The sequence below is a fragment of the Branchiostoma floridae genome, chromosome 2, assembly GCF_000003815.2.
Source record: "Branchiostoma floridae strain S238N-H82 chromosome 2, Bfl_VNyyK, whole genome shotgun sequence".
NCBI lineage: Eukaryota > Metazoa > Chordata > Leptocardii > Amphioxiformes > Branchiostomatidae > Branchiostoma > Branchiostoma floridae.
Window position 1 is genome coordinate 26,519,625 of NC_049980.1, and position 25,535 is coordinate 26,545,159.

The 25,535-nt window shown below is 41.7% G+C and overlaps 1 protein-coding gene across 1 annotated transcript in view; it reads left to right on the plus strand.

The window, feature by feature from the left end:
* Positions 1 to 1,023: 1,023 nt before the first annotated feature.
* LOC118410176 (NT-3 growth factor receptor-like) overlaps positions 1,024 to 25,535 on the plus strand; it is a gene marked incomplete in the record, with an annotated part of 26,880 nt that continues 2,368 nt past the window's right edge. Inside the window, 12 exon segments of the mRNA XM_035811715.1 lie at positions 1,024 to 1,229; positions 1,678 to 2,171; positions 13,848 to 13,922; positions 18,139 to 18,210; positions 18,551 to 18,619; positions 19,009 to 19,169; positions 19,507 to 19,779; positions 20,021 to 20,311; positions 20,584 to 20,702; positions 21,187 to 21,430; positions 23,234 to 23,540; positions 24,904 to 25,141. Coding sequence (XP_035667608.1) covers positions 1,975 to 2,171; positions 13,848 to 13,922; positions 18,139 to 18,210; positions 18,551 to 18,619; positions 19,009 to 19,169; positions 19,507 to 19,779; positions 20,021 to 20,311; positions 20,584 to 20,702; positions 21,187 to 21,430; positions 23,234 to 23,540; positions 24,904 to 25,141 — 2,046 coding nt within the window.

A 25,535-nucleotide genomic window follows, 5' to 3' on the forward strand; every position in this document is an offset into this window, starting at 1 on the left:
GTCTTTCCGATTAAGTTTTCGAATTCATTGCATGCTGTTATAAAGGATATTGTCGAAACTTAGTATAATGTTTTTAGACAAAGTTTCAGGATTTTTTGCACCTTAGATTTCTATGACTGTACTTAATTCGCTTTATATATGGCTCCAGTTTTCACAGCTTACGGTTTTATTGTTTGTGAGTCACATAGCCAGTGCTTTACTCCAAACCTCAAATACCATAGATTTGACCCGCATGCTCCAGTTTGCCGGTTAGCGTTGTAACGTTGAAAAACACCATCATAAGCCATATCGAGGCAGCAGTGGTATGAACAAATGCCTTTATTAGTCTGGCACACAGTACATGTACGAATAATTACCATGACGTATTCTAATGGTGGCTCCGTAGCTAGACGTTGCTTGGCCAGTGTTGGTGCTTTACTGTAAAGGGCAAATATACTACTGGCTATACAAAAACAAATACAGATACATCTCATAACTCGTTTACCTAATTTAGCTTGGCCAGGTACGATAGGTACCTTAAATACAAAACAAAGAAAATTATTACGTTTAAATACTTTCTTCTACAAAGTTCTCTTTATTCCACGCATACTCTTTTGTTTGCTTTTCTGTAAGCGATATCCTGTAAAGAAAACAAGATAATGAACAGCACTAAGTGGATAAAAATTGGCTTCATTAATTTCAACAATTAAAGCCGTCTGTGGTGCTTTGATTGATCTGATAACGCTCCCGAAAAAGGCGGCGCCAAATTATGACTGGCGAGAGGTCTTCCGAGGTGACTGTTGACAAGTCCACCTGTCCGTACATAACTACACAGGTGACGAGGTGATAATCCCCTCCTCTCCAACCAAACCCCGGGTATTGTACGGCTCACCTTTACTGCGTGAATCTGATTGGTTAACGTGGGGTCACAACAAAGCGGATGTTACCGAGCGAGAAGCGACAAAATGGCACTCGGCCTGCGAGCGTTATTAATAATTCACCCGCTCAAAACCATCTGACATGAATATTGCAACAGTCTGCAATTAGGTGTTTACCCATCTATAGAATTAGAATTCCCCTGACGCCATGTTATCATGTTGCACCCTCCCCCTGTGGAGAGATAACGTTCCATCACGTGGTACGTCCCGGGCCCTGCCAGCCGGCGTAATTAAATAGCAAGAGTCGCGCTTCAAATCCACTCGGCTTCAAATCTCGCCAAATCTGTCTGATGCTGGAGAGGCGTCCGTAAGGTAAAGACAAGTTCAGGCGCAACGTTCGCTGTATCTGTCTGTTGGGCTAGTGGGAGGGGGTTACAGTATGACTTCAGCCATCGGTAATGCACGTACGTGAAGTACTAGTGTTTTCGTACAGTGCGAAGCTAAAGCAGATAGCATCATGCTGTTACGTTCAATACTACAATGTCTTTACTTTACTTCATCATGACGTGTCAGTACGTGTTAACTAAATGATTTTTTTGTTTCATTCTAGCAAATGGGAACTTGTTTACCATGTTTTAAGGCTTTAAGAGAAAGTATATAATGTAGATATGAATTGTATTCGTCCTTCAGTGAACGCTCTCTCTCTCTCTTTCTCTCTCTCTCTGGATATATGAGATAAAAGACTATTTGATTGGCTACTCTCCTTATCATCACACGGCGATTTGATGTCTTTATTATTCCCTTTTCCTCCCTTCTGAAGGTGGCAGCAGGGCCGATCAGTGACGACCAATCAGAAGTCTGGGTGCTACTCCTGACACCAGCCCAGTGAGACGTCATCGGCGCGGTACAAAACGATGTTGCCACAGAAGCGGAGCAGGAACCCGGCTTCCGAAGCACGAGCGCCAAAGTATCTGTAGTCAGTTCCTCGGCCTGTCAACGCCCCCTGTTATTCTTAATCGCAGTTGTTGTTTTTCTGCAAAGGCCTCGTACTAATTTCTTCTAGGATACAAAACATCAGACGATTCCGAACACGTCAGGTACCGGTGTGGGGGATGCGATGGCGAGCCGCAGCGGAAGCTTCCACCTGCTGGTCCTGGCCTGCTGCTGCTGGCTGACTGCCGGAGGAGCGCTGCGGTGCCCCGATGACTGCACCTGCCGGGAAGCTAAGGGCGAGGTGGAGTGTGAGAGACCGAACACCCTGCGAGCCATCCCCGGTCCTGACGACCTCAACGACATCGACAAAGTCAAAGAGCTGTGAGTACTCAATCATGTGTGTGTGTGTGATGTGTTAAATCTTTATCATCATTATTCACGTTTTTCTACTTTGTTTATATAGCTTGTCGCATATGTGCAGTAGATATGAGTTTCTGCAGAGACTGCTACATCGCACGCGACGTGGTTAGCACTTATATAAGTTCCCTTTGAAATTCCAAAAGGCCACCAGGCGTGGTAATCCAAGGTGCTTCGAAACAAGCGGGTGACCCGTCTTGAATGCATGGCCTTAAGTTGACTGTAGGACTTAAACGATTTGTAAATGTTTTCAGAGCGGATTCTCTTGTTGTTGAAGGTCGCACGCATCACGTACGGTCGCAACATATCACTTAAACGCAGTGTCGAAAAAAAGACCGTGTAGTTTTGGAAAGAAATGTATAGATTATATCGAGGAATGGAGAATAAAAGCTGTATAAGTCTGAATGAAGTAGCGCCTGTATTGGTCGTCACACCTCTTCAGACTTCCCCCAGTTTATGTCACAGCGGGCAAGCTTACCGTGGTGAAACCACCAGCATAGTGTCCACTTAGAGCGTCATTATTTCCCGCTTAAACCTCTCCCAAAGCAAACAAGCGGTTTACTCATCTGTTCAGAATGAGGGCAGAGTGGGTATCTCTGTCCAGCCTGTGTAAATAATTCAGCAGAGCCGCTCTGCCATCACAAGAAAAGACGGACGACAACCTCCGTAATCGAATATCAGCCGGGTAATGAACGTACTTCAGCAGTCGCTCGTCCATAATCTCGTACACTGTCCAGACTACGGCGTCGATCGCTCGGAAGGTTGTAGCGATTAATGATAATTGATAACACGTACAATGTCATTGGGCTGAATGAATGGTGAACTAAATACAATATTTCTCCTGTAACTGGGCTAACGGCGCCCCACATATGATACACTGTGTGACTCACAGCGTTGGGCGTTTTTGAGAGTCCTCGAAGTGAACTTTTTAGCAAACGAATGACCGGTTAATTGAATATGTTACCAACATGACTAACCTACATCAAACGGTGTTCATGACAGGCGTGACATAACACGGTACCACCGTGACACACATCATAACCTCCCATCTCCGCCCACATCGTGACACACACGACGAACACATACACGCAGGCACACATCTGAAAATATTGAGCCGTGTCGCTGAACAGTATCGATAGTTTGCATAAGAAAACATGGAACTATTGACTGGAAAGAAAGAGGAGAGGTCTTTGGTCTTTTTGGCTACAGCTTGAATTGATACAACCCCGTGTTGTCCATACCTAATTAATAGTCATGTTAACACAGCTTACAGAAAATCGAGGACAGGAGCATTATGTTACATATCACACGGTCCAATGGGATCTTATCCTCTTACTGACTTCTAATATATTTCTATGGTAACAAATACCTCGTGCCCAGTTCTATTCCTGCACGCGAAATCAGATTCTGTTACGGGAAAACATTACGTTAGAAGTAGGTCGCTGTAAATGGTGTCCATGTACGATCAAACGAGAAGCTGAAGCTTAAGTAAAGTGCTGACGTGCTCCGATCTCACTGCAGGAGCCTGCTAACCTTTCACGGCAGTTTGTTCACTTAAACTTCAAGCGATAGCTGGAACAAACGACGGGATATCATTTCTGACTCAACACCTTACGGTAGGTCCACGTTGCCGTGGTGTATAAGGCTCGTAATCCGACTTGTGATTGCTAGGACTTAATTTCAGCGCTCCTAGGATCACAGACAGGTGGTATGGTAATTGCACTTACTAAACAAAACAAGGGACGCCAGTTCTCACATCCAAGTATGCCTAATCACTGCATACACACCACCAAGTCATGCATGTTTCTGTGTAACTATATCATTTGTGGCGAACAATGGAGTGAAGGAGACAAGGTCGTTTCTTAGATCTCTAATAACGTGTGCTTTGACATGACATACGTTTTTCAAAAAGCTAACGAGATCATGGAAAATGCGTTCTTCTTCGTAAGAATTCTGATAGTCTAAGACCAGTGATATGGGATTCATTTCTAAACCATTTGCGCCGTTTCATCACGCTTTTGTTGACAGAAGCAAGCGAAGCAGCCATGGCGTAGACTCGATTATTGAAGCACGGTAACGTAATGATGGGGCCAGCAAGCACTTAACTCGATTCGGGAATGATTTGTATTCTGCGTCAAGGTTACAAAGCAATGACGAACAGAAGCAACAATATCCTGGCCTTTGCAAATCTCACTAAGTTATCTTGAACAGCATTTGAAACGGGTGGTTTGTTGTTATATAAGTTGACTTCAGTTACAGACAATTTTTACAATACGATGAACTAACGGTAAAGTGAAAGTTTGTACTTCCAATTTGAAAATAAAAAACAACAATGCCGCTCTGCGTTCAACATCTAATAGTCTACAATCAGTACTGCTTCAGTAGAGTCTGTTTGACATGTGTCAATCTCCTGAAAAGGCATGGATATGACCATGAATTGGAATTATTGAGTCAACCTGTTGAGTCATCCATGATCAAAACAAAAATGCGATTACTGCGTACGTGGCGGGTGTACTGAGATATTGCTTATTGGATTTGCTGACAGTGTGTGCCGTGTTCAACGTGACTCTAGCTCTAGTGATAGCTGAATGAAGAATAATCGGTAGCTATGTTTTGTGGCGAATTCAACATGATGCCTTCCCATTTTCCCCGAAAGTATCGATATCGATTGTAAGGAATTATCCAGGGCCCCACTGTAAAGCAGTGTGGTTACACTGAGTATGGCTATCCTGGCTAAAGAAAACAGAATGTAAAAAAAGGAAAGGGACTTAATGCCTTACTTGGTCAATTGGCATAGATTCATTGAGATATTGTTCGCTGTTGTGACACATCCCCAAAGTTCAAAATTCTATAAACTGATCTACCAAACCTTCAAGCAAACAAACAAACAAACAACCACCAAACAAACAAGGGCCAAGAAAACACCCCTTCCTGTGCGGAGGCAAAACTCCAGTTATCGCCACCAAAAATCGTCCCTGAATTTGCACATGTCATTCAGTATTGCCGGTGCCGCCGCTTTACTTCAAACGAGACATGAGGGTACATATAATCTGACGTGGAAGGAAATTGAGTTCCCTGCATGGTAAGAAAGGAATTCAAATCATACTCGATCTGTTGAAAAAAAAAACATATTCATAGTCAATCAAAGCAGGAATGCCTTAGAAAAGATACGATATCCGGAGATTCTGCAGAAATAAAAAAAAAGCCTCTAGGAAGTCCATCATCGAAGTTCCTTAGCTCTGTCGAAACCTACCCACAAAACCTGCCCACCAAATATTACACGGATCTAGTCACACTTCTCGATTTATGCTGTAAAATAACACAAAACTACGAAGAAACGGCACCAAAACAACTTATGGTTTTGGCGAAGATAAGCATTACTTCAAAACTCTGTGGTCTACCGTAATCATGATCTTTGAGCATATATCTAAAAAAATCTTACCATAAAGAATAAATTGGAGCGGAACAACCACCGTTGTGCCTTCCCAAAACATATTTTTGTGTACGCTGTAAAGGTGTCTCTATAATTAGATTTTGGTGAATCACAAGCACTAGCTAGCTTGTTTTCGTCTACCCGTTCGCGCCCGCGTCCATCGACTTGCGGTGGCAGCCATACATTTGACTGCGATGCCAAAGGTTAGTTCGAATGAACTCCAAATCAAGGAATCATTTGATAACGGGAAGGGTAGGATAGTGATTATATCCGATAAGAGGTTAGGAATCTGTATAACAACTCGACGGCTGCAGTTTTGAAATGCATGTTAAAGGGGACATGTCGGTGTCTCTGAAGATTTAAATTTGCCAGCTATAGTGGTCTGTTCATTGTACAGAAAACATGATAGGGGAAGACTTGAATTTTAGTTTTCCGGTAGTAAAATTCATGTATATACATGTAGTTCGTCTGGCCCGGCCCTTGGCCCGGCCCTTTTGCCCGGCAATGTTCGGCTTCCGTCCCGGTGTTGTTAAATGTATTTGAAGAAGTTTTGTCGAGACTGGCGGCGAAATAAATGTGCATGAGAAAGGAAATTTTCTGGATTTTACGAAGACGCGTAGGTTATACACCTGTTAGTAAAGGGTTGGCGTCGTGTCTGTTATTCGTATTGATTGCTCATACACGTGGGGGAAGACTGCCGCAACAGCCTGCGGGGGTAGAGGTTCAGGTCGGGGGAAGTCGCTGGGTTTAGCCTGGCTTCGTCGTAAGAAATTAAAGAATGACACATACCGCTTACTATGAAAAAGAGCTTACTTTGTGTTCAAGGGGTCATGGGTTCAAACACTGGCTGCGTCATACTGAATACTTTAAGAAGTTAAATATATCTGTTCAAAAGTGAGCATTCACACAACACATATGGGGAATAGTATGGCGAATATAGCCACCTACAGCAATACGTGCTCATCTGTGTGGTCCAAGAGCTACAAAACTGATGGTTTAAAAGCTACAAAACAAGATGGGCGCTGCCCTATATATGGGCCTTATACACGGAGAGAGAGGGAAAGGATTTCAACTAGGTTAGCTCTCAACACGTGTCTGAGGAATGCTAATTTTGCTGACTTGAAAAATGGAAAACACGTAACAGGTTGGAGACATACCTTTCCGTTTATATAACACCATTCTTAAGGTTTAGTTGCAGCTTTGAAAATATAAATCCAGCTAGCCAAAACAAATCATGACTTCTTTCGTCAAATTCTTTTTCTTTTGCCATGCATATTTACATAAAAGGGATGAGGGAGGGATAATACAGACGGGGTTATAACGTATTGCCTTAGGTGATTTACAAAAGGCATGTAGACCAATATTTTCAATAACAGGCGATATGCTGATTGGATATGAAATTCTAGTCTTACAGCATACGCACAACCCTTACAACGGACAGTGACTTACATATCAGTTTCGACATGTACTTACTAGTACTGTTTTCTGTCAAACGGATTGTTTTCTGAGATGACTAAGGTATTGTTCATATCAGCACGCACATATATTCTTTGTGTTACATTCCGCAAAAGACTTATTTCAACACTGATTGTTTTAAAAGCAAATAACACGAATGCCTCGTCGGCCTTTCTCTTTTGTGTCCGAACTCAGCTGCCTGTTGTATGCATTTACCCATGACATACGCCTGTGTATGGCAATTAGTAAATGCAATATTGATAATAGCAGCAGTACCCCGGGTGTTGTTGTTTTCTAAAGATATGGCTAGATGTATCTATATGGACGGCGTGTAAGGTCAAATCTCCGAGGGGTAGGCCCTGACTGTTACATTAAACCAGGTGTAGACTTCAAGAGATCTACTAACGTATACGTAGGATCTGTAATCTTCGAGGCATAAGGTCCGAAGGATTATGACCAGCAATACTAAAAGCATTTCATACATTTGGTATAATAAGCTTCGTTAGTGCTTGACATACAATCCAAACAGAGGTTGAAATGGAGATCGTTACTTTCTACCACCCGAAAGACGTCAGGAAACGGTTGGCAGAAAGAATTTATTCTCGATCTTTCAACCTCTGTTTAGTGAGTACTCCACATAAGACGCAAGCGTGTAGTCACTACCTCTGGGGGTTGACCTCCGACAGGGGAATTGCGGTTGTCGGTGTCTTTTTGTTCACAGCGATATCTTAAGTTCCTATATCCTTTGTATGGGTTTGTTTGTTTGTTTGTTTGTTTGGTTGTAGTTTTGCCTATCGGTAGTCATTTTAGGTCCCAGGGCGGTTTTGAGACCGTTCCAGTATACTATTGTCATGTAAAATTATAGAACTCTACCTCCATCTTGAAGATCAAAAACAGTTGTTGTCACCTTGCACAGTCTGGAACCTAATTATCTACTCTCCAAGCGGAGGTTAGACCACTGTATTGGTTGTTGCCTATTGTTCAAATAAAAAAATACCTAAAACATAAATCGAAACATGTTTTAAGAATTTAACACAGGATATCAAACGCCACAACTGACACGACAAACACTCGAAGGTTTGTGTCCTACGGACTCTTATTTTTGCACCTGCAGCCGGGAGCCAATCGCTCCTTGCTCGCACACACACGCACGGCGGTGTCTGGATAATTTCCTGGCCTCCTCGCGAGGTGAAACGATGGCTGAACTGAAAGTACGCAGAAATTTTATCAGACCACCGCCATCCCTGGGGGTAGAACACCAAACCACCGAAGCTAAAAATAGCAGGAAAACGTATGGTGCAGAAGCACTGCATTCTTGACTGGTTTGCTGCGTTTCCTTGAATAGAATTCAAATGGTGACATAAAACAGGCAAAACAAGATTTCTGCGACCTCAAGCCTCCATGAATATGAACGGTAGCTGTAGTTCATTAATCATACAGATAGAATTTTGATTGAAGATTACATCTGCCCATTGATCACTTCTAGTCACCGTACGGTGAACGAGGCTGGTATATTTGAAATATATAAATTAACTTCAACAGCACAGAAACATACATACTATTTACAATAGCTCCCCGTGAATTGATAGCGTCTTCCATTCTGTACGGAAATACTTCGTATTACATATCTACATACAATGCATATAATGTTATGCTTTATTCCATTGCGAATATAAAGCGCATTCGAAGTACCCACATTTTGCCGCAACTAGCCATTTGTGATGATATGGTATAAATCACTTACCTAATCCAATTATCTAAACATGAGTGATTAGACCTCATTTAAAAGAAAATATCCTTATCGTCAAATCCTATGTACCAGCCATAGCCAGATAGCCAATATTCTTAGGTACGCGTGGGCGTTATGTTCAGACTCTCATCTTCGGAAATGTTGACCTGATTTTATCATTGCACTGATATGTGTAATGATGAATAAATGGCAAATAGATGTCCACGTTACAAGGGAAAATATACAGCTATAAGTAAACTTTCGTCGACCATCGTGAATAATGTACTCAGAAACTTACTTTAAGATACTGACACAAGAAGGTGCACAACTCAGCCATTATTAAAAGCCTGCTAATTCCATCTCCTTCTAAATGTGTAAGGGGAGCTTTGAGGAAGATTTTGAAGGCGGATTAATTAGCGAGGGAACAATTCAATTACTATGTGCCGAGGAGGTGCCTGTATTTATCAACAACAGCTGTGTTTTTGCAATATTATTGTAAACACGAGCCTTTCGTTTAATCTAGTATCAACATTTGAATGAACTAATCCACCAAGCCCAGTCATTGATTACTCAGTTTGGACTGAAGAATTGAGTGGGGGGAACGTTTTCCGGAAATCTAACTACCATGATGATATTAGTTCTATAGAAACTGACCGCCCGCGCTGATCCTAGCATTGTTGTGAGGAGTTAGTCAATTCATCTAGGCTGTAATGTAAACAGGATGGAGGGGGAAAACGAAACAAATAACAGGTATCGTTTGATAGCATTTGTGTGGGGGTCGAAGGCTTTTCAGCACAAAGGACAGCACATGAGTAGGAAAAGATTCGCTTACGCTGCGGTCATCTCACACTTACGCCTAATCTATTAGTTAATTAGAGAGCTGGAATCTACTTTTTTTTAAAAAACTACCATACCCACAAGTTCCAACTCGTGCATGTATGCTTGACGTAAGGTGTCTCTGGGAATTTCTGCGGCGTTTATTTTGGGTAGGCGCTGATTGGTGATTTTCAACATAGGCCAGGTTGTTTTTGTCGGGACTGGGGGTTTTGTCCGCTCCAACGAAAACCTTAGCCCGCTGAAGAAGTCTGTGAAGTAGAAATGCCTCATACTCTCCCACTTTACTTGTTGTTGTTGTTGTTTTTGTTTTTGTTTTGAAAGATAAGGCCAGAACCAGGGCCTAAGACGGGACTGAAGAACTTCTAACCGCTGCTATGCACATGCTGTTTTGTTACTCCTGCCACGTACGTACAATGAACATTCAGTGTGAGAGGCGACAGATATGCTCCTCATGATCCTCAAATTAAGACGAGAGACATGAGTCAGAACATGGAGTGGTTTGATACATACAAATCAATACAATGTATTTGATAAAACGAATCATCAATTAGTAACGGATAGAACGTGACCCCCAACAATAAGTCTTGGGAAACTGGCATAACTAACACCCACCAACATGCATATGCAGCTGAGAGTCGTAATGCTGACCGCCGGAGGGAAAGTTCGGATTGTTGTTTTTCATCAACTTTTCCCGGTAATGCGTCTGGAGGATATTTGACATGTCAGACACGCTCAGTTTTGTGCAACGCGTTATCAAAAGTCTGACAATGGTATTTGAAAATAAACATGTGCTAATAAAACAAGAGTACGTAGGATACAAACCTACCTCCACAAATGGACCTAGCCAGAAATCAAGTTTCATGACAATGACTTAGGTGATATGTTGTTCAACTAAATCAAGGCATTCATAAGTTATCGTCTCATACACACAAACGTGCACGTGGAACGCAGACACGAACGGTAAGAAAGAAATTACCTTCTGGCGAAGGTAACAGTGTAGGGATTGCTACGATTGTGAGCTCACTACCAGTGTACTGTGTTGCTTTGGATAGTCATCTGATCTTCCAGTGTGCCGATCTGTACATCCTTTCACAAATATGGGTCACTTAATCCCGCATTACTCTGCAAAACAAGAAGCTGAAAGCTAGAGAGGCTTTGCAAGTAAATATTTCATAGTTCACTTCATGTCTCTTTCTATACAGAAATGGACTGTTCCAAAACACCGGTTCAAAAATAGAATAGCCCAAAGTAATGTTTGCCCAAGGATGACCTATTACAGGGTCATGGGACGATGCTACTTCTTCATGGGGATATTATTTTTGGTCTGTTTGTTTGTGTAGTTCTTTTCCATATGGTACTCGACTTCACTGTAATGGTAATCACAATCTTAATAACATTATTGATAAATGACAATAAAACAATGTTTTACGGAGGCGTGAAACTCTTGTTTTATAGCGTACACGTTTGTTGTCGGCACGTTCAAAAATGATTTAAAAAACTTTGTCCTTGCTCTTTAGTAACACGGTATTGGTGGTGACACGCGTTGGTGAATCCCTGTCCTGGAAGTATTTCACTTGCTCATAGCTTGTTCATCTTTGTATTTTGGCTGTGCCACAATAATCCCAAAAGCCTGACAATAAAACATTAACTAAACAAATCGATACACGGTGCGGGGCCCGCGGAAACGCCAAGGACAAAATTATGAGAAGAGATCTAATAGCGGCGAAACTTCCCCTCACAATACAGCTCCCGGGGGCCTGGCAGGGCGCTTGATAGAGACATACTGGCTCAATATTCTATTAATTAGGGAAGTGACGTGATCAAAGTTCCCCTGGAGCCGGAAATTGTGCTTAGCGGCGATGACTTGGCGATCATTGAAACGATGATTTCCGTTTAACTTCATTAAGGTCAGACGGTGATACACCAAGTTCATTGTGTTCAACCAAGTCAACTTCAAACGGCTCTCTAATCAAATGACCATAGATTATGTCAACAGAAAAAATGCTTCTTCGGCGAACGCAATACTTGAGAGCTGGAATGAAGGTATATGTTTTTAAGAATTGATTAGGTAAACCTAGCTAATGCTAACGTATCAGAAATGAACGGCGATACCTATCCAATTAATCGATTGGATTGTCAAGTAATTGGCATGGAAGATTGTCCCGGCACGTTTTCTCTTGCTTTAATTTCCCTTTGTAAGCTGACCATGTTGTGGGTGGAAAAACTGCATTGTAAGTACAGGTTACGTTAGTTCATATTCGGTACTCTGACTCATTCATCCCATGCGTAAATGATTTCATTAGGTTGTTAAATTGATATATTAAGTTCTTAATTATACTACCAAAAGGATTTTATTTGCCGACTTTCGGTAACCTTCCTCAGGACATGATACTCACTGAGCCATCAGGAAGTTAAACCAGCGTAGAGGTTAGCGATACGTCAACAGTTACAGTTTTCTTTGACCATCATTGGTCCCATGTTTTACGCTAGACAACAGGTCAAACATCTGAATGACGCTACTGTATCACTTATCTATTCAATTGCGAGTTATTTTAGTCCTTAGCTATCCTAGCACCTCGTATAGAGGTCTGTATTAGATTTGGAGAGGATGTCATCCACAAAATGTGCTTTATCTGGACTTAGGATAGGTGTCGAGGAGACGAAGGTCAAGTTCGATAATTGGCATCCTAGCGGCCTGCTATGGTACTGCAGATTTCTTGGTCTGGAAGTGCTGTGGTCGTGATTGTCTTAGTTGTATAGATAGCTCTTGGACCGGTGCAATAAAGATTATTTGCATTTATTACGTGGAACTTGCACGTAGGTGTTGACGAGACTGTTTCACGAAAGTCTATTCACACTAATGTCCTCCCGTTGTTTCTCCAAATATTGCTATAGGGTTACGTTGTTATTCGTATAGCGGAAACTTGCAGCTTCCGACGGTGGCATGGGACAACTTATCATGGGGCATTACTATCCGCAGCGGCGTTCTCCAATTTCCATATTCTTCCGGTTGAAATGGCAAAAGTTGATTGTCAAAAATCGATGCGATTCTCTCCATCAGGAAGCGGGTGACATAAACATCTCCCATTAGGGACTACAGTCGGCATCCCCTGTGTACTATTTCCGGAAATGTCTAAATATATGGATCCGGTGGCAAATCAAAATATCAAATAGGGCAAATTGTAGCAAAAAAACTTCATTACGTTTCATCGTTCACAAATAATGTCAACGTCTATGTAGCCTCAAACTGGAGGAAGAACTCCATGAGATATCTTTATCAGCATGGTATAAACGTACTAAGTAATATTTAAGCAGAGGTTGGGGTGAAGAATGTAACTTTTTCTTAATCACTGAGGTTCAATGACAGGTAATATGGTAAATGGCTATCAGAGAAGCTGTGTCAGAAAATGTTACATTCCAACATCTGCTTGATCTATCATAGGGTGATAAATTTGTAGCATCCGACGATGGAGTTGAGTCCGCAGCCGCTCGCGTGTTGATCACGGAACGTTTACGAATTCTGACAAGAAGACTGAAGCTGTAATTGCATCTAGATAAAGCAGGCAACTTCCAAATGAGTTTGGCGCATTTCCTCGTCAGTTTCGGATGAAGAGGTGTAAAACATTTAGACATACGAAAAGCCAAGATATCCTGTTACACTTCCGACAGCCAATTTTTCTCACCACAACCAACTGACGTTTCGTCTATTCATCATCACCAGATGACATTGACATGTCAGGATGGTGTTGTATGCATGGTTATCTGCCAGCATCTGGAAGAGTTGACTCCATCGCTTCTTCTATTCTGAATCATAACAACTACAAAACTAGACTACGATTGACGCTCTTGGTTTTGTATCTAACGTCATCTCTCATAATTCTGCCAAGACCGCAACATTAAAACGATACGGTGAAATCAGCCAATGCGGCATCAGTAATCCAAGAAGTAAGTACACTTCTGACATCCAAGGCCTTCTTAAGGTCTTGATGATCCAATGTTTTTGTCAGCGCCTGAAAGCATCCGGTGGAATTATGTTTAGTTTTCAAATAGCAAAGAGGTTGCAGGTTATCAGCTTGGATGAAAAGATCGATTTCAGATTCCCTGATTGAGCAAAGAGATTTTAGAACAGCTTACAAAAGCGAGTATGTATGTGAAGAGCTGAATGTTGCGTCTTCGTCTTGTGCAGGTACATCAGCGGCCAACAAGGTCTGACCAGACTAACAAGAGAACAGCTGGGGCACTACAAAGGTCTGATCAAACTGTGAGTAACAGTTAAAATCTGTTTCCAGATAATTGATCGTTCCCTTGGCATGTGCTCATGTAGTTATTACCTTCTTTTTTGTTACATGCAACCACTCACTGTAAGCAAAATTACAACACAAGAAATATATGGAAAATGCTTCAATGGCTTGAAACATCTAACGATAGCCGACGATGGGGGATGGCGTTATTATATTTCAGCCATACATAGTATGGTGAAATATATTGTATTCGTAATGTTTCTTTCTTTCTTTCTTTCTTTCTCCTGTAAAATCTTCAAAGTGATTCATCTCCGCCGTTCCTGGACCGAATGACCTGAAATTTGGCACAGGGGTAGAATGGGCCAATACCTTGATGCTTTTTTCTCAGTTTTTTCATATCTGCCTCTAAAATGATTTTATTGAGATTTTTTGGTCAATTTTAGACCAAAACTGTATATTTTGGCCCCTGTACCCTGGTATTACAACCAAATGAGCTGAAATTTGACAGAGATGTGCCTTGATAATGCCCCCATAAAAATTCAATAACACTTTTGGTGTACAGTACAACAAAATGCTTATTTTTGCGATTTTTTTACCAATTTTTGACCAAAAAAGGACACTTTTGGCTCCTGTACCTTGGTATTGCAACCGAATGAGCTGAAATTTGACACAGATGTGCCTTGATAATCCCTTCATATAAATTCAATAACATTTTTGGTGTACAGTGCAACAAAATGCTTATTTTTGCGATTTTTTGACCAATTTTTGACCAAAAAAGGACACTTTTGGCTCCTGTACCTTGGTATTGCAACCGAATGAGCTGAAATTTGACACAGATGTGCCTTGTTAATCCCTTCATATAAATTCAATAACACTTTTGGTGTACAGTGCAACAAAATGCTTATTTTTGCGATTTTTGGCCAATTTTTGACCAAAAAAGGACACTTTTGGCTCCTGTACCCTGGTATTACAATTAAATGACCTGAAATTTGGTATAGATAGGCATTAGATACTTGGTAACAAGATTCAAGTAAAATTTTTGACATAAACAACTTTAAAATGATTAATTTTGGCACTTTTCTGAGGGGAAATTTGTTTTCTTTTGGCCTCCTGACGTGACCTTCCGTGACCCCGCAGAGAGCCACACCTGTGCGCGTCAGCCGGAGAGTTAATTGAATCAAAGACCTAGCCAATCAGCGAAGAGGAGGCCAAAGGCTAATTAATATTCATAAGCGGGGCCTCATGATCCCGTATATAGCAGTGTTCCCGCCAGGGGGAGCGAAGCCCGCCTAAGGCTCTCGCATTTTAGACTATTCAGAAGGCTTTATATTGTATCAGTTCTTAGGGGCATATCTATGGTAATCGCAGCAGTCACTTAACTTCTCTTCAGAAGTTTAGCGTAACACTATTTCAGGTCAAACCGTCAAAGGCAACTAAAAACAAACTTTAACGTTACTGAGTTCAACAGTACTTATAACTTGTTATCCGAAGTTGAAACGCTAGCGATGGTATTTTCGCTGCGCTGTTAGCTCCGTGCGACTGTTGTTGACGGTCTTATAACGGTATATTTTGCACCCCTGTACCCTGGTATGAGTAACATTTGGTATAGATAGGCATAAGATAGTTGGTAAAATGATCCAAGTAAAATTTTTGGCATAAAGTACTGTAAAAAGCTTAATTACAGCACTTTTTTTTAGGGGAAATTGGTTTTCTTTCGTTCTCCATGCCATGACCTTTCGGACGTTCACCCCACAGAGCCGACATCTGCACCTGTGTCTAGCCGGCAGGAAGAGTTAATTCAATTAATGGTTCAGCCAATCAGCGAATAGGAAAGCGAAGGCTAATTAATATTCATAAGCGGGACCACACAATACGGTAACTTGAAGACTCAGGCCGTACAGACTTCTCGCCAGGATTTTTTCAAAGCGTCGGACAGGGGTCCGGGGGCCGCCGAATGTCCCTGGCGGGGTCCAGGGGCAGGGCCACTGTGGGGGGACCCAGGTGGGCGAAGCCCTCCCGGAAGCTCTTGCATTTTAGACTATTGAGAAGGCTTCTTTTATCAGTTTTTTTAGGGCCATATCTACGATAATCGTAGCAGTCACTTACTTCTCTTCAGCAGTTTGACTTTAAAATATTTCGGGTCAAAGCTTCAAAGACAACTAAAACCTCATAAACAACAAACTTTACTTAGCTCAACAGTATACAAAAATATTGTACGGGTTGCCATCCTTAGTTGAAGCGCTTATTTATAGCGCTAGTATCTTCGCTGCGCCGTTAGCCGCCGTGCGACTTTTGTTGACGGTCTGATATCCCTACGTCGCCGCCTCGCTGATATTCCCACGGACATGTTTCAAGAAAAATACCCAGCAAAAAACGCTGTTCTGCGTCAAATTCTATTCTATAAAACATGTGGGACTCAGTGTTACAGTCTAAATATTTTGTAGAAGCACCGCTGTAGGAAAGAAGGTCCAAGCAATGTAAAACATCACGTAGCATGAAGTTCGCTGTCAACTGGCACACAGCACATGACTGTTTGAAACTCTAAGTCTAATCAACAGCCGTGTTTGATTGATAGCCGGCGGTCCTTTGATGATGTCGGCGAAAGGTGCGTTAGTTAGAAAATCTGCGATTAGTTTTGATACGTAATTATAAGTTAGACAGTGGCGAGAATGATTATTTTCTCATCAATATTTCTCTTCAGAATTATTTGAACTTAATTGTACATCTAAACAATTGGCTTACCTGTGCAATGTTTATATGATTAATGATCAGTGTACTGAAATCATGTGTAACGTATGGCTCCTAGTCAATAGATCAGCATTTTTCTCTATAGTGACCACCTGTCTATAGTGGCCACATTTCTATCACTGGACTGGAACTTGCGAAAACTGCTGTATTTTCTCCAGAGCAAATGTAGGTGTTCCTAGTGCTGTTGTTGTTTGACATAAACTTTGAACATTTAAATTGTAAGTAACTTTAAACTGCCAGAGTTTCAGCCCAATAAAACACTCTCAGCGCCAGGGTATGAACAGACTGACCAGACAGACGAAAATAAATCCTCGAACAAGGTTCAATCGTATCTTCCGGGTCTGGCAGGAAGTTGTTAAACTAAAATAAGAATAGGCTCGATGGCTGATTGCTTACAAAGTAAAACAGTTTAACAGTTTTACAGCTTGAAGAAAACAAACGCTCCTACAGTACCTGCACCTGCTTGATAATTATTAAATCGTATGCCCTACTTGAATAAAAGAAGTTCACTGCAATAATAAATGTACCCACATCACAAGGAGCTTATACTTTTTTAAACTTACACCTAGTTATCGTACTGAAAATTGTTAATGACATTACATGAAGTCATTCAACAATTTTCAGTCATGATGAAAATTTTCTAAATGGAAGGTGTGATTATTGTCATTTTCTGAAAAATAAAAGCAAGCTCTGTCTTTACCTGGAATCAATTCACAATACCAGTCCACTTTGGGGGATAATGTACTGTTAAGAGGATGTTCCATTTTTGCGCAGGGGTGATTTGGAACAGTCCAATGTTGCGTGGGAAGGGGTATGGCTGAAATATGCTGTATTTGCTCTTAAGCAAATGTCGGCCTTTCTAGTTGTATACTTCATTATATTGGGAATGACAGGCTGCCAAATTGACACATCGCTATCAATTTGTTCAACTGGCTCTATCATTGTGGCTCTAGCTCCAAAGTTTATTCGTCAATCGATTTTAAATTGACCTTCTTTCGGAAACAAAATGGAACGAACAACCGGCTAACCATAACATAAAGTGATACTGACAAGATACTTCTTAGCTTCACGTGCTCAGCCGAAGCCGGTCTGCTATTTTATATTGAAGTGTTCTTTTTTCCTTGAGTTCTTTATGCACAGAGAAAACCAATACAGAATGGATTTAGATCTTATCCGCAATTTCAAAATTGATCCCCTGAAGAGTTGATCCCATTGAGTCTGCTACTTTGACTGTATGGCTGATGAGGTCTCTGTGGGGAATTACAGCACACTTCTCAAGCCAACCAAAGGGAAGAATAGAAGCTATTGTGCGCGATGTCTTTTTTTTTCTTTTCAAGGATGTAACAGGGCCCTTGTTCTACAGTGTGTTACTGCTTCAAAAGATGGGATTTAACTGTGACAGGCTGCTGAATATTTAGGACAATGATAATGTCTCTTCATTGAGTGTGTGTACATGAAATCTCACCCTCCTTTCTATATTTTTCTCAGTGTTATCAAGAATAGCAACCTGTCTACGATTGAAGATGGCGCCTTCAAGAACAACAGTAACCTTACAATGATGTTCGTATGCGTTTTAACATGTATAGTTTGTAAGATGCTGTGAAGACAAACACCACGTAGGCTAGAAAAGTCATGACAATGAGAGAATACTAACTGTGTTAGTACTAATAGTGACTAGGAGTTACTAGTTATTGCATAAGTAAGCACATTACCCAACACTAACGTTGTTTGTACACATGGCGTATCAGAATGACTTACTATCGAAAATATGCGCAACTTTCCAAGTTAAAACAACAGCATCATGATCAACAGATTGCATTCTATGGACCTTTTCCGTAGTTCAGGCGACGATTGTGGCGATATTTGAAACTATTTTAATTTTATATTTCATTTCCCGTAGTGATCTACGAAATAACAAACTGTCAGTGCTGCAGTGGACATTGTTCTCCGACCTGAGGCTTACAGAACTGTGAGTGGGGTGTAATTATTCATTCTCTTTCCGTGGGTCTTTCGGTGATTAAGTTCATTTTGTGCACGGAACTATACATTACCTTGGCGGTCTGTAGAAGATGTTATCCATTGAACTTACCTGTACTTGATTTGGCCTTACGTATTATAGAAAAATTCATATTTATAATGTTACTCATGTAAACCATCCTAAAACACATCTCTACTATAATTGAGAAGCTAGGATACGGTGAATATTTCTAATGATAGTTCTATTTTAATTTTTTGTATCTGTGAACTGTATCTCTTCAACATGTTTTGTTGTGACCTGTACTTAAAACATGTGTGGCATAAATGTGCAATACAAGTTTTCATTCGTTCTTTCATAAAATCAATGCATTTGCGTTAAAGGTTGCTAAGCGACAACCCGCTGGCCTGCAACTGCAGCTCCAAGTGGATACAGCTCTGGCAAAGCCAGTCGAGAGCCAGTTTTCACACCGAGAAGATCTCCTGCATAACAACGACAGACGAAACCGTAGACATCAGGGACTTACAGCTGGATTCTAGCTGTCGTAGGTTCAGTTTTTACTTTTATTTCATTCCTAGTGTACAGAACATTTAAAGTTTAAAGTATAGCACTCTTATATCTATCAAGGTGTTGTTCCATATCAGTTATTCATTCGGAAGAAAACCCCAAATTTCTGCCTTCTATGTTTCATGTCATTTTCTACATGTCTTTTACACGTTCGTTAAGGAATGCCATATGATACTGTAAAATGCTGAAAGGTAGGTGTCTTACTTCGTATTTTCAGCGTTTGGAATAGAATTTAATATTAGAATGAAATGGACGATAAATCATAACATTAACGTTACGTTTGAACAAGCAATTCACTACTCCACTACTCCCAGGTCTACCAACGGCTAGAGTGCTGACCGGGGAAGTGACCATTAACAAGACACAAGACGTAGTGGTGAGCTGTGAAGCCTCGGGCAGCCCCGCGCCGACTGCCGAGTGGAACACAGCAGAGCTTCGCTCCAAGTTCAGCCTTGTGATAGAGGAGCTGGGCAGACGGCAGGTCCTCACCATACACAACGCCAGTGAGGACGACAACGGCAACTGGACCTGCATTGCCAAGAACATGGTTGGAATAGCCCGGGCAAACTTGGTGTTGAAGATCAACGGTAAGTCTCAGGTCACTCTATGGTAGCGTATGGCAGTCATTTCTTTGAAATCCAAAGCTCTCGTCATATCATGTAACATACGCAACGCTGCTACTGGTGATAACATTCGGTGAATCAAAAAATGTCACCTTCTCATTACTTGTTGCTATCTATTTGTACTCCCACGTTAGCCATTACGATAGAAATTCTCTTTTAGCCATTACATAGTATAGACGAATACTAACAAGTTTATATTTTACAGCCCCTCCTCGTATCCTGAGTCTGGAGTATAAGGTCCTCTTCCACAAAAGCATCTGCTTCACCGTGCACGGGTATCCTCTGCCAACCCTCACCTGGTACAAGGGTCGCGCGCTGTTCACGGCCAGGAACCACGTGTACGTCAGCATGGAGAATTCGAAGGTCACGCCGTACGAGACCAGCGGCTGTCTCAAGTTCGAGGTGCCCTCTCACGTCGACAATGGGAACTACACTCTGGTGGCGACCAACACGTATGGACAGACCAGCAGGTCACTCGTGGTCACCTTCATGAAACGTTAGTACCTTTAACCCTGTCCTGTAACAAATAAGCAATGTCTGATACAACAATAACACCAGGACACACAGAATGACCCTAGTGGTCTACTGCAACGATGAAGAGGTCTGTGATATTCTTGCCCGTTTATCTCGGTAAATATGGCCTGGCGTCATCTGATATGTATTTTCTTACTTTAACGTTATTCAAAAGCGTTTAGAAATAAGTCGTGAAAGAAACCATTCTGTTTCCATGTTGTGTTAGTCTGTTTCTCTGATTGCCTGTCTTTGCAGTCCCCCCAGTGAGGACAACAAACTACACCATCCGTGCACCGCCCAACTCATCGTCCCACGGAACACCCGGGCCGACCACAGATGATAACGTACCAGAAAACCAGACTACAACATACACAGTAAGGAGTTCTAAATTTTAGATAGTAATAGAAAGTCCTTCCTAAATCTTCCGATAGGCGGATTCTTTTTTAACAATTAACAATTTAGGGGAAATTGGCGCCAATAATTCCTTTCGCCTTTTGGCCCAGTCCAGTAGAATACCCCGGCTTTGGAATACGGCACATACATGTAGGGCCCAATCACATTCGCCGTACGATCGCAACCGGATCTTTTATTGGGATATTCGTGCATACAATTACGGAAAAGACTGTTTTACACATTGTAGATCCTTCAGTTGTTAGTAGTTGGTTGTGTTACAGCCTATTCTTTTGAAAAATGTGACCGCGCCGATATATATCAGATTCTGCCCTTAAGTGTCTTCTAACAAAAAAAAATCCCTTCTACTTCTGCCTTTTTCAGCGAATGCGCCGATATATATCAGATTCTGTCATTAAGTATCTTCTAACAACAACAAAAAAACCCTTCGACTTCTGCCTTTTTCAGCGAATCGAGACCTACATCGCCGTAGCCGTGTCATCTGTAGTGTTCATCGTCGTGGCCATCGTGCTGTACTGCATGAGGTCGCGAAAGATCAGCCGGAGGGAGTGCAACATCAACGGGTCGGCGGCGCCCCTGCAGCGGTCCACCAGCGAGTCTAACGGGGAGGTGGTCTCCCGGGACTCCCTGCGGCTCAGCAGACTTCACGTGGTGGAGAATCCAAACTACTTCCGAGACTCTAAGGAACTCGGTAAGATTGTCTGGGTAACAGGGCGTCTAGTGCATATAATATCTTTCGCAAGCAACTAAACAAAACTGTACATAATCTTGTGATGCACATTTCCTGCGGTAGATTGCAATACGCCAATTCATAGTTCCAAGTGCGTATGATCAGTCAATATGGTTACAGGTTGTTTTGCTACATTGTCAGGGTTTTTCACTTGACTGCACCAAATTGTGATAAAAAATTGCAGCAGTTTTGCCCATTTACCATCGCAGCCACACTGATATGACATGTAATTCTTTAACAGATGAAGCTCCGATTTGAAATTTATTGGAATTCTCGGTGTTGCCATTGAATTCAAAGCAAATGTGCAATTATACAAATACATCAAAGTGATTTTCAGTGATTTAATGATGTTCACTTATGATACTTGGCGAAACATAATAGGAAAGATATCATACGAGGGGCGGTCAATAAGTAATGCCCCTGACCCATTTTCCATAGCAGGAGATTAATGAAACTTGGCACAGTTATCAGTCTTTCTCTTCATAGGAACCACCCAGAGCTATGCATTTCTCCCATCGTTTGATGCAGCTCTGGACACCGTTTTTGTAGGACACCCCAGGTTGGTCCTCCAACAGATGCCTCATCAATGGCAGAAGAGGGACGACCAGGTCTGGGAGCTGTTTTCACAGACTTCCGGCCATGTTTGAATTCAGGATGCCAGCGTTTTACAAGGTCATATGATGGGGCATCATCACCATAAGTTTCTTTCATTTCATCAAAAGTCTTCTTTGGTGTGCGTCCTTTCAAATACAAAAACCGGATCACTGCGCGACACTCAACTGGCTCCATTTCACACCTGGTCCATTTGGCACCCGACTCAGTTCAAACACCAGTAAATCAGAAACCACAATTAGTTCAGAGCTGTTTTTTGCAACATAAGCTATAAAAATATGAATCATTACACATACAAAATTTCATTTAGATCAGACGACTGGAAGTGGGTCAGGGGCATTACTTATTGACCGCCCCTCGTAAGATATATGCCCTTTTGGGCCCATTCGTCCCAATCTTTCAAAATGTCCAAAAGTTTGCAATTTCTGGCGTCAAATTGTGTCGTTTGGCTCAGACTGCCTGAAAGACGTTCGTTAAGTTATAGGATAGAGATCTGCTACTGGATTAAACAGGACATAGTATCTTACAGTGACATTGTCATGCAACATAAGGACAAACGAAACCTCGATTACTTTTCATCATGTAATACTGATCCACAGAACCATGATTACTTACTACCCTGATAGCCTCCGTGCCCTCCTCTGTCTGACCTAATCAGAGGATGGCAAGTGGTCTGTCTGTGCCTCAATATCGCAGTCCGGCGTCGTTCCCACTGGTCGCGTCTCGTAGGCTTCAAATAAAAGATAGCTGCAGTAATATTCCGTGAGACGTCTTTCAGTTAGTGGCTATGATTGTGATGTGCCGCTGAGCTGAATCATAAATGTGAGACTTACATCACTTCTTTATCAAAGACATGGCGGTTATTCCACTCGGTTATAGCAACGTCACATCATGGTTTCAAACAGAAAACTTAAGAATGTTCTAAAGTAGATTATTGTAGCTGCTTTGGAATAATATTTTCAACGGAAACACTGGTGATCAATATGAGTTTGGATTGATCCATATAGACTGACGCTTCATATACATATGACATTGGATGATACAAAGCTATGATGACATTTGTCCTTCTCCATAGCATACACTAGCAATTTACTATACATGTAGAGATTGAAATTTGCAAGTAATCTTTATCATCATGTTTCTATGTTCTAGTCATCCGCCATATCCAGCGCGACACCATCCACTTCGTGGGCGAGCTCGGGGAGGGGGCCTTCGGAAGAGTCTACCTCGGCAAATGCGAGAAGCTTAAACCCGACGAAGATGCCTCCCTGGTGGCGGTGAAGACGCTGAAGGAGATGAGTGTCGAGGACGCACGGAAGGACTTTGATCGGGAAGCGGAGCTCCTGACCAACATGCAGCATGAGAACATTGTGAAGTTCTACGGGGTCTGCACGGAGGGAGAGCCCTGGTTGATGATCTTTGAGTACATGGAAAACGGGGACCTCAACAACTACCTGAGGTATGGTAACCTCCAATACCAAGTTAGTGGTTCAAACACATCGTTTTTCGGTATCATAAATCTGTGTCAAAGCTCCCACTCGTCGCCCAATGGAGAAAATGAGGGACACAGATGATGATGGTTTGTTTAATGAACTAACGAGGCTTTTCATGATAATCGGATTTACTTTGGAAAATTAATTTCAAAGTCTGTTACGAACTTTACGGTAAGCAGACTTTGAATCATCACAGGACCTTAGATTTAACACTTATTGAAGCATAATAAGACTGTACACAACCACACGTCAGTTTATTGCATCTTGTGAACCATTGCTATCACCGTGTTATTTTTGGACTACCAGTGTATCGGTAAAGACTGAAGACTGATCTGATAGGTCAGGAGGCGATGTGACCACCCAAACCACATTCAAGCACATCTTATGTCAAAGTGTCTGCCAGTGACGTGTCACTATTTGCATAATCGTGTCTTATCGCCGTTTGATCTCATTAAGGACTACGCGACGAAAGCACACAAGCGAATAAATCCCAATCAAAACACTCGAGCCGCCAATTAGGGAGTTTGGGAAGACATGATGAACTTATCCCAGTCCCGACGGGGACATAGTCTGAATAATAACACTTCTTTTCTACACAGTATTACCCTTTACGTCCGACAGGTATAAGCCGGAGGGTAGACACATGAAAAACCAATCCTACCGAGTCTTTGTAATGACATTAAGCAACAGTTTTGTCCTTTCGTCCTTCTAGATAACTTTAATTATAGAAATGTTTTATTTTTGAACAAAACCATTTTTTAGTACAGGAATGATCTATCAGGGCTGTTAATGGATAAGAATAAGCACATGGTCCACAGTCTAGACACCTCTGCTTGTATGTGCTAGCACTTGAACTTGGAATATAAGGCTTCACCTTTTGTCGACAGAAAAGGGGAGTGGCAGTATGTCCATCAAAACAGGGCCTATTACACATACAATTTACAGAAGTAGGTACAGTGAGTGCCATCATTACTGCTGAAATCATAAAAGGAATTTTCATTCACACAATGATGTAAAACGCCGTATAATATTTTCGTTTCATCAAGTAGGTTATAGCCTCTTTGTTTGTTTGTTTTTCAGCAATACGGTCTTTATGAACGGTTTAGAGCACGCTAGTCTTATACAAATATTGTGTGGAATGAACAAAAATTTAACTATGGCGTTCGACTGCAGATAATGATTATGATGATCATGAACTATCATTTCACGTACCCATAATTTCAATGTGAAGCCTATATCTCGATGTGAAGCCCCAGGCCAGTACCGGTAACTGTACGGCTTTCCATTATCCGATGTCTTCACTGGAATGTTAAACCCTTGATCATGCAGATCTCACGGTCCTGACGCGGCCTTCCTGATCAAGAACCCGGCCACTCACAAGGAGCTGAGCATCGTGGAGCTGCTGCAGATCTCTGTGCAGGTCGCCTCCGGTGTGGAGTACATGGCGTCGCAGCACTTCGTGCACCGGGACCTGGCCACACGCAACTGTCTGGTGGGGGACAAACTCGTGGTGAAGATCGGAGACTTCGGGATGTCTCGGGACATCTACAGCACCGACTACTATAGAGTGAGTCGAAAAGCCTGTTTATTCTGTTCTTTAGAAATCTTGTCCTTAGTATATACCAATTAATAACACTTTGCATCACTTTTAAACACTCTTGTATGCTCTTTGAAACACTCTATTCTATACAGACAGTAGAGCGATGTAACTCATGTTGTGCCCTAAGCGCTGCAAAGATTACCAATAAAAGTGACAGAGGAAATTAGATCATAACGACATCACACCAATCACAAGAAACTGAAACAACAATGAGCTTGGGTAGAAGAATCAGAAACAACTTTGCAAAATATATCTAAATGTTTCCAGTAGTCCCAAAGGTATTTTCACAGTTTGTATTACACATGTACATATCTTACGAGTAATGTCCAATGCCTAGAATGCATTTCTACTTTCTACCCTA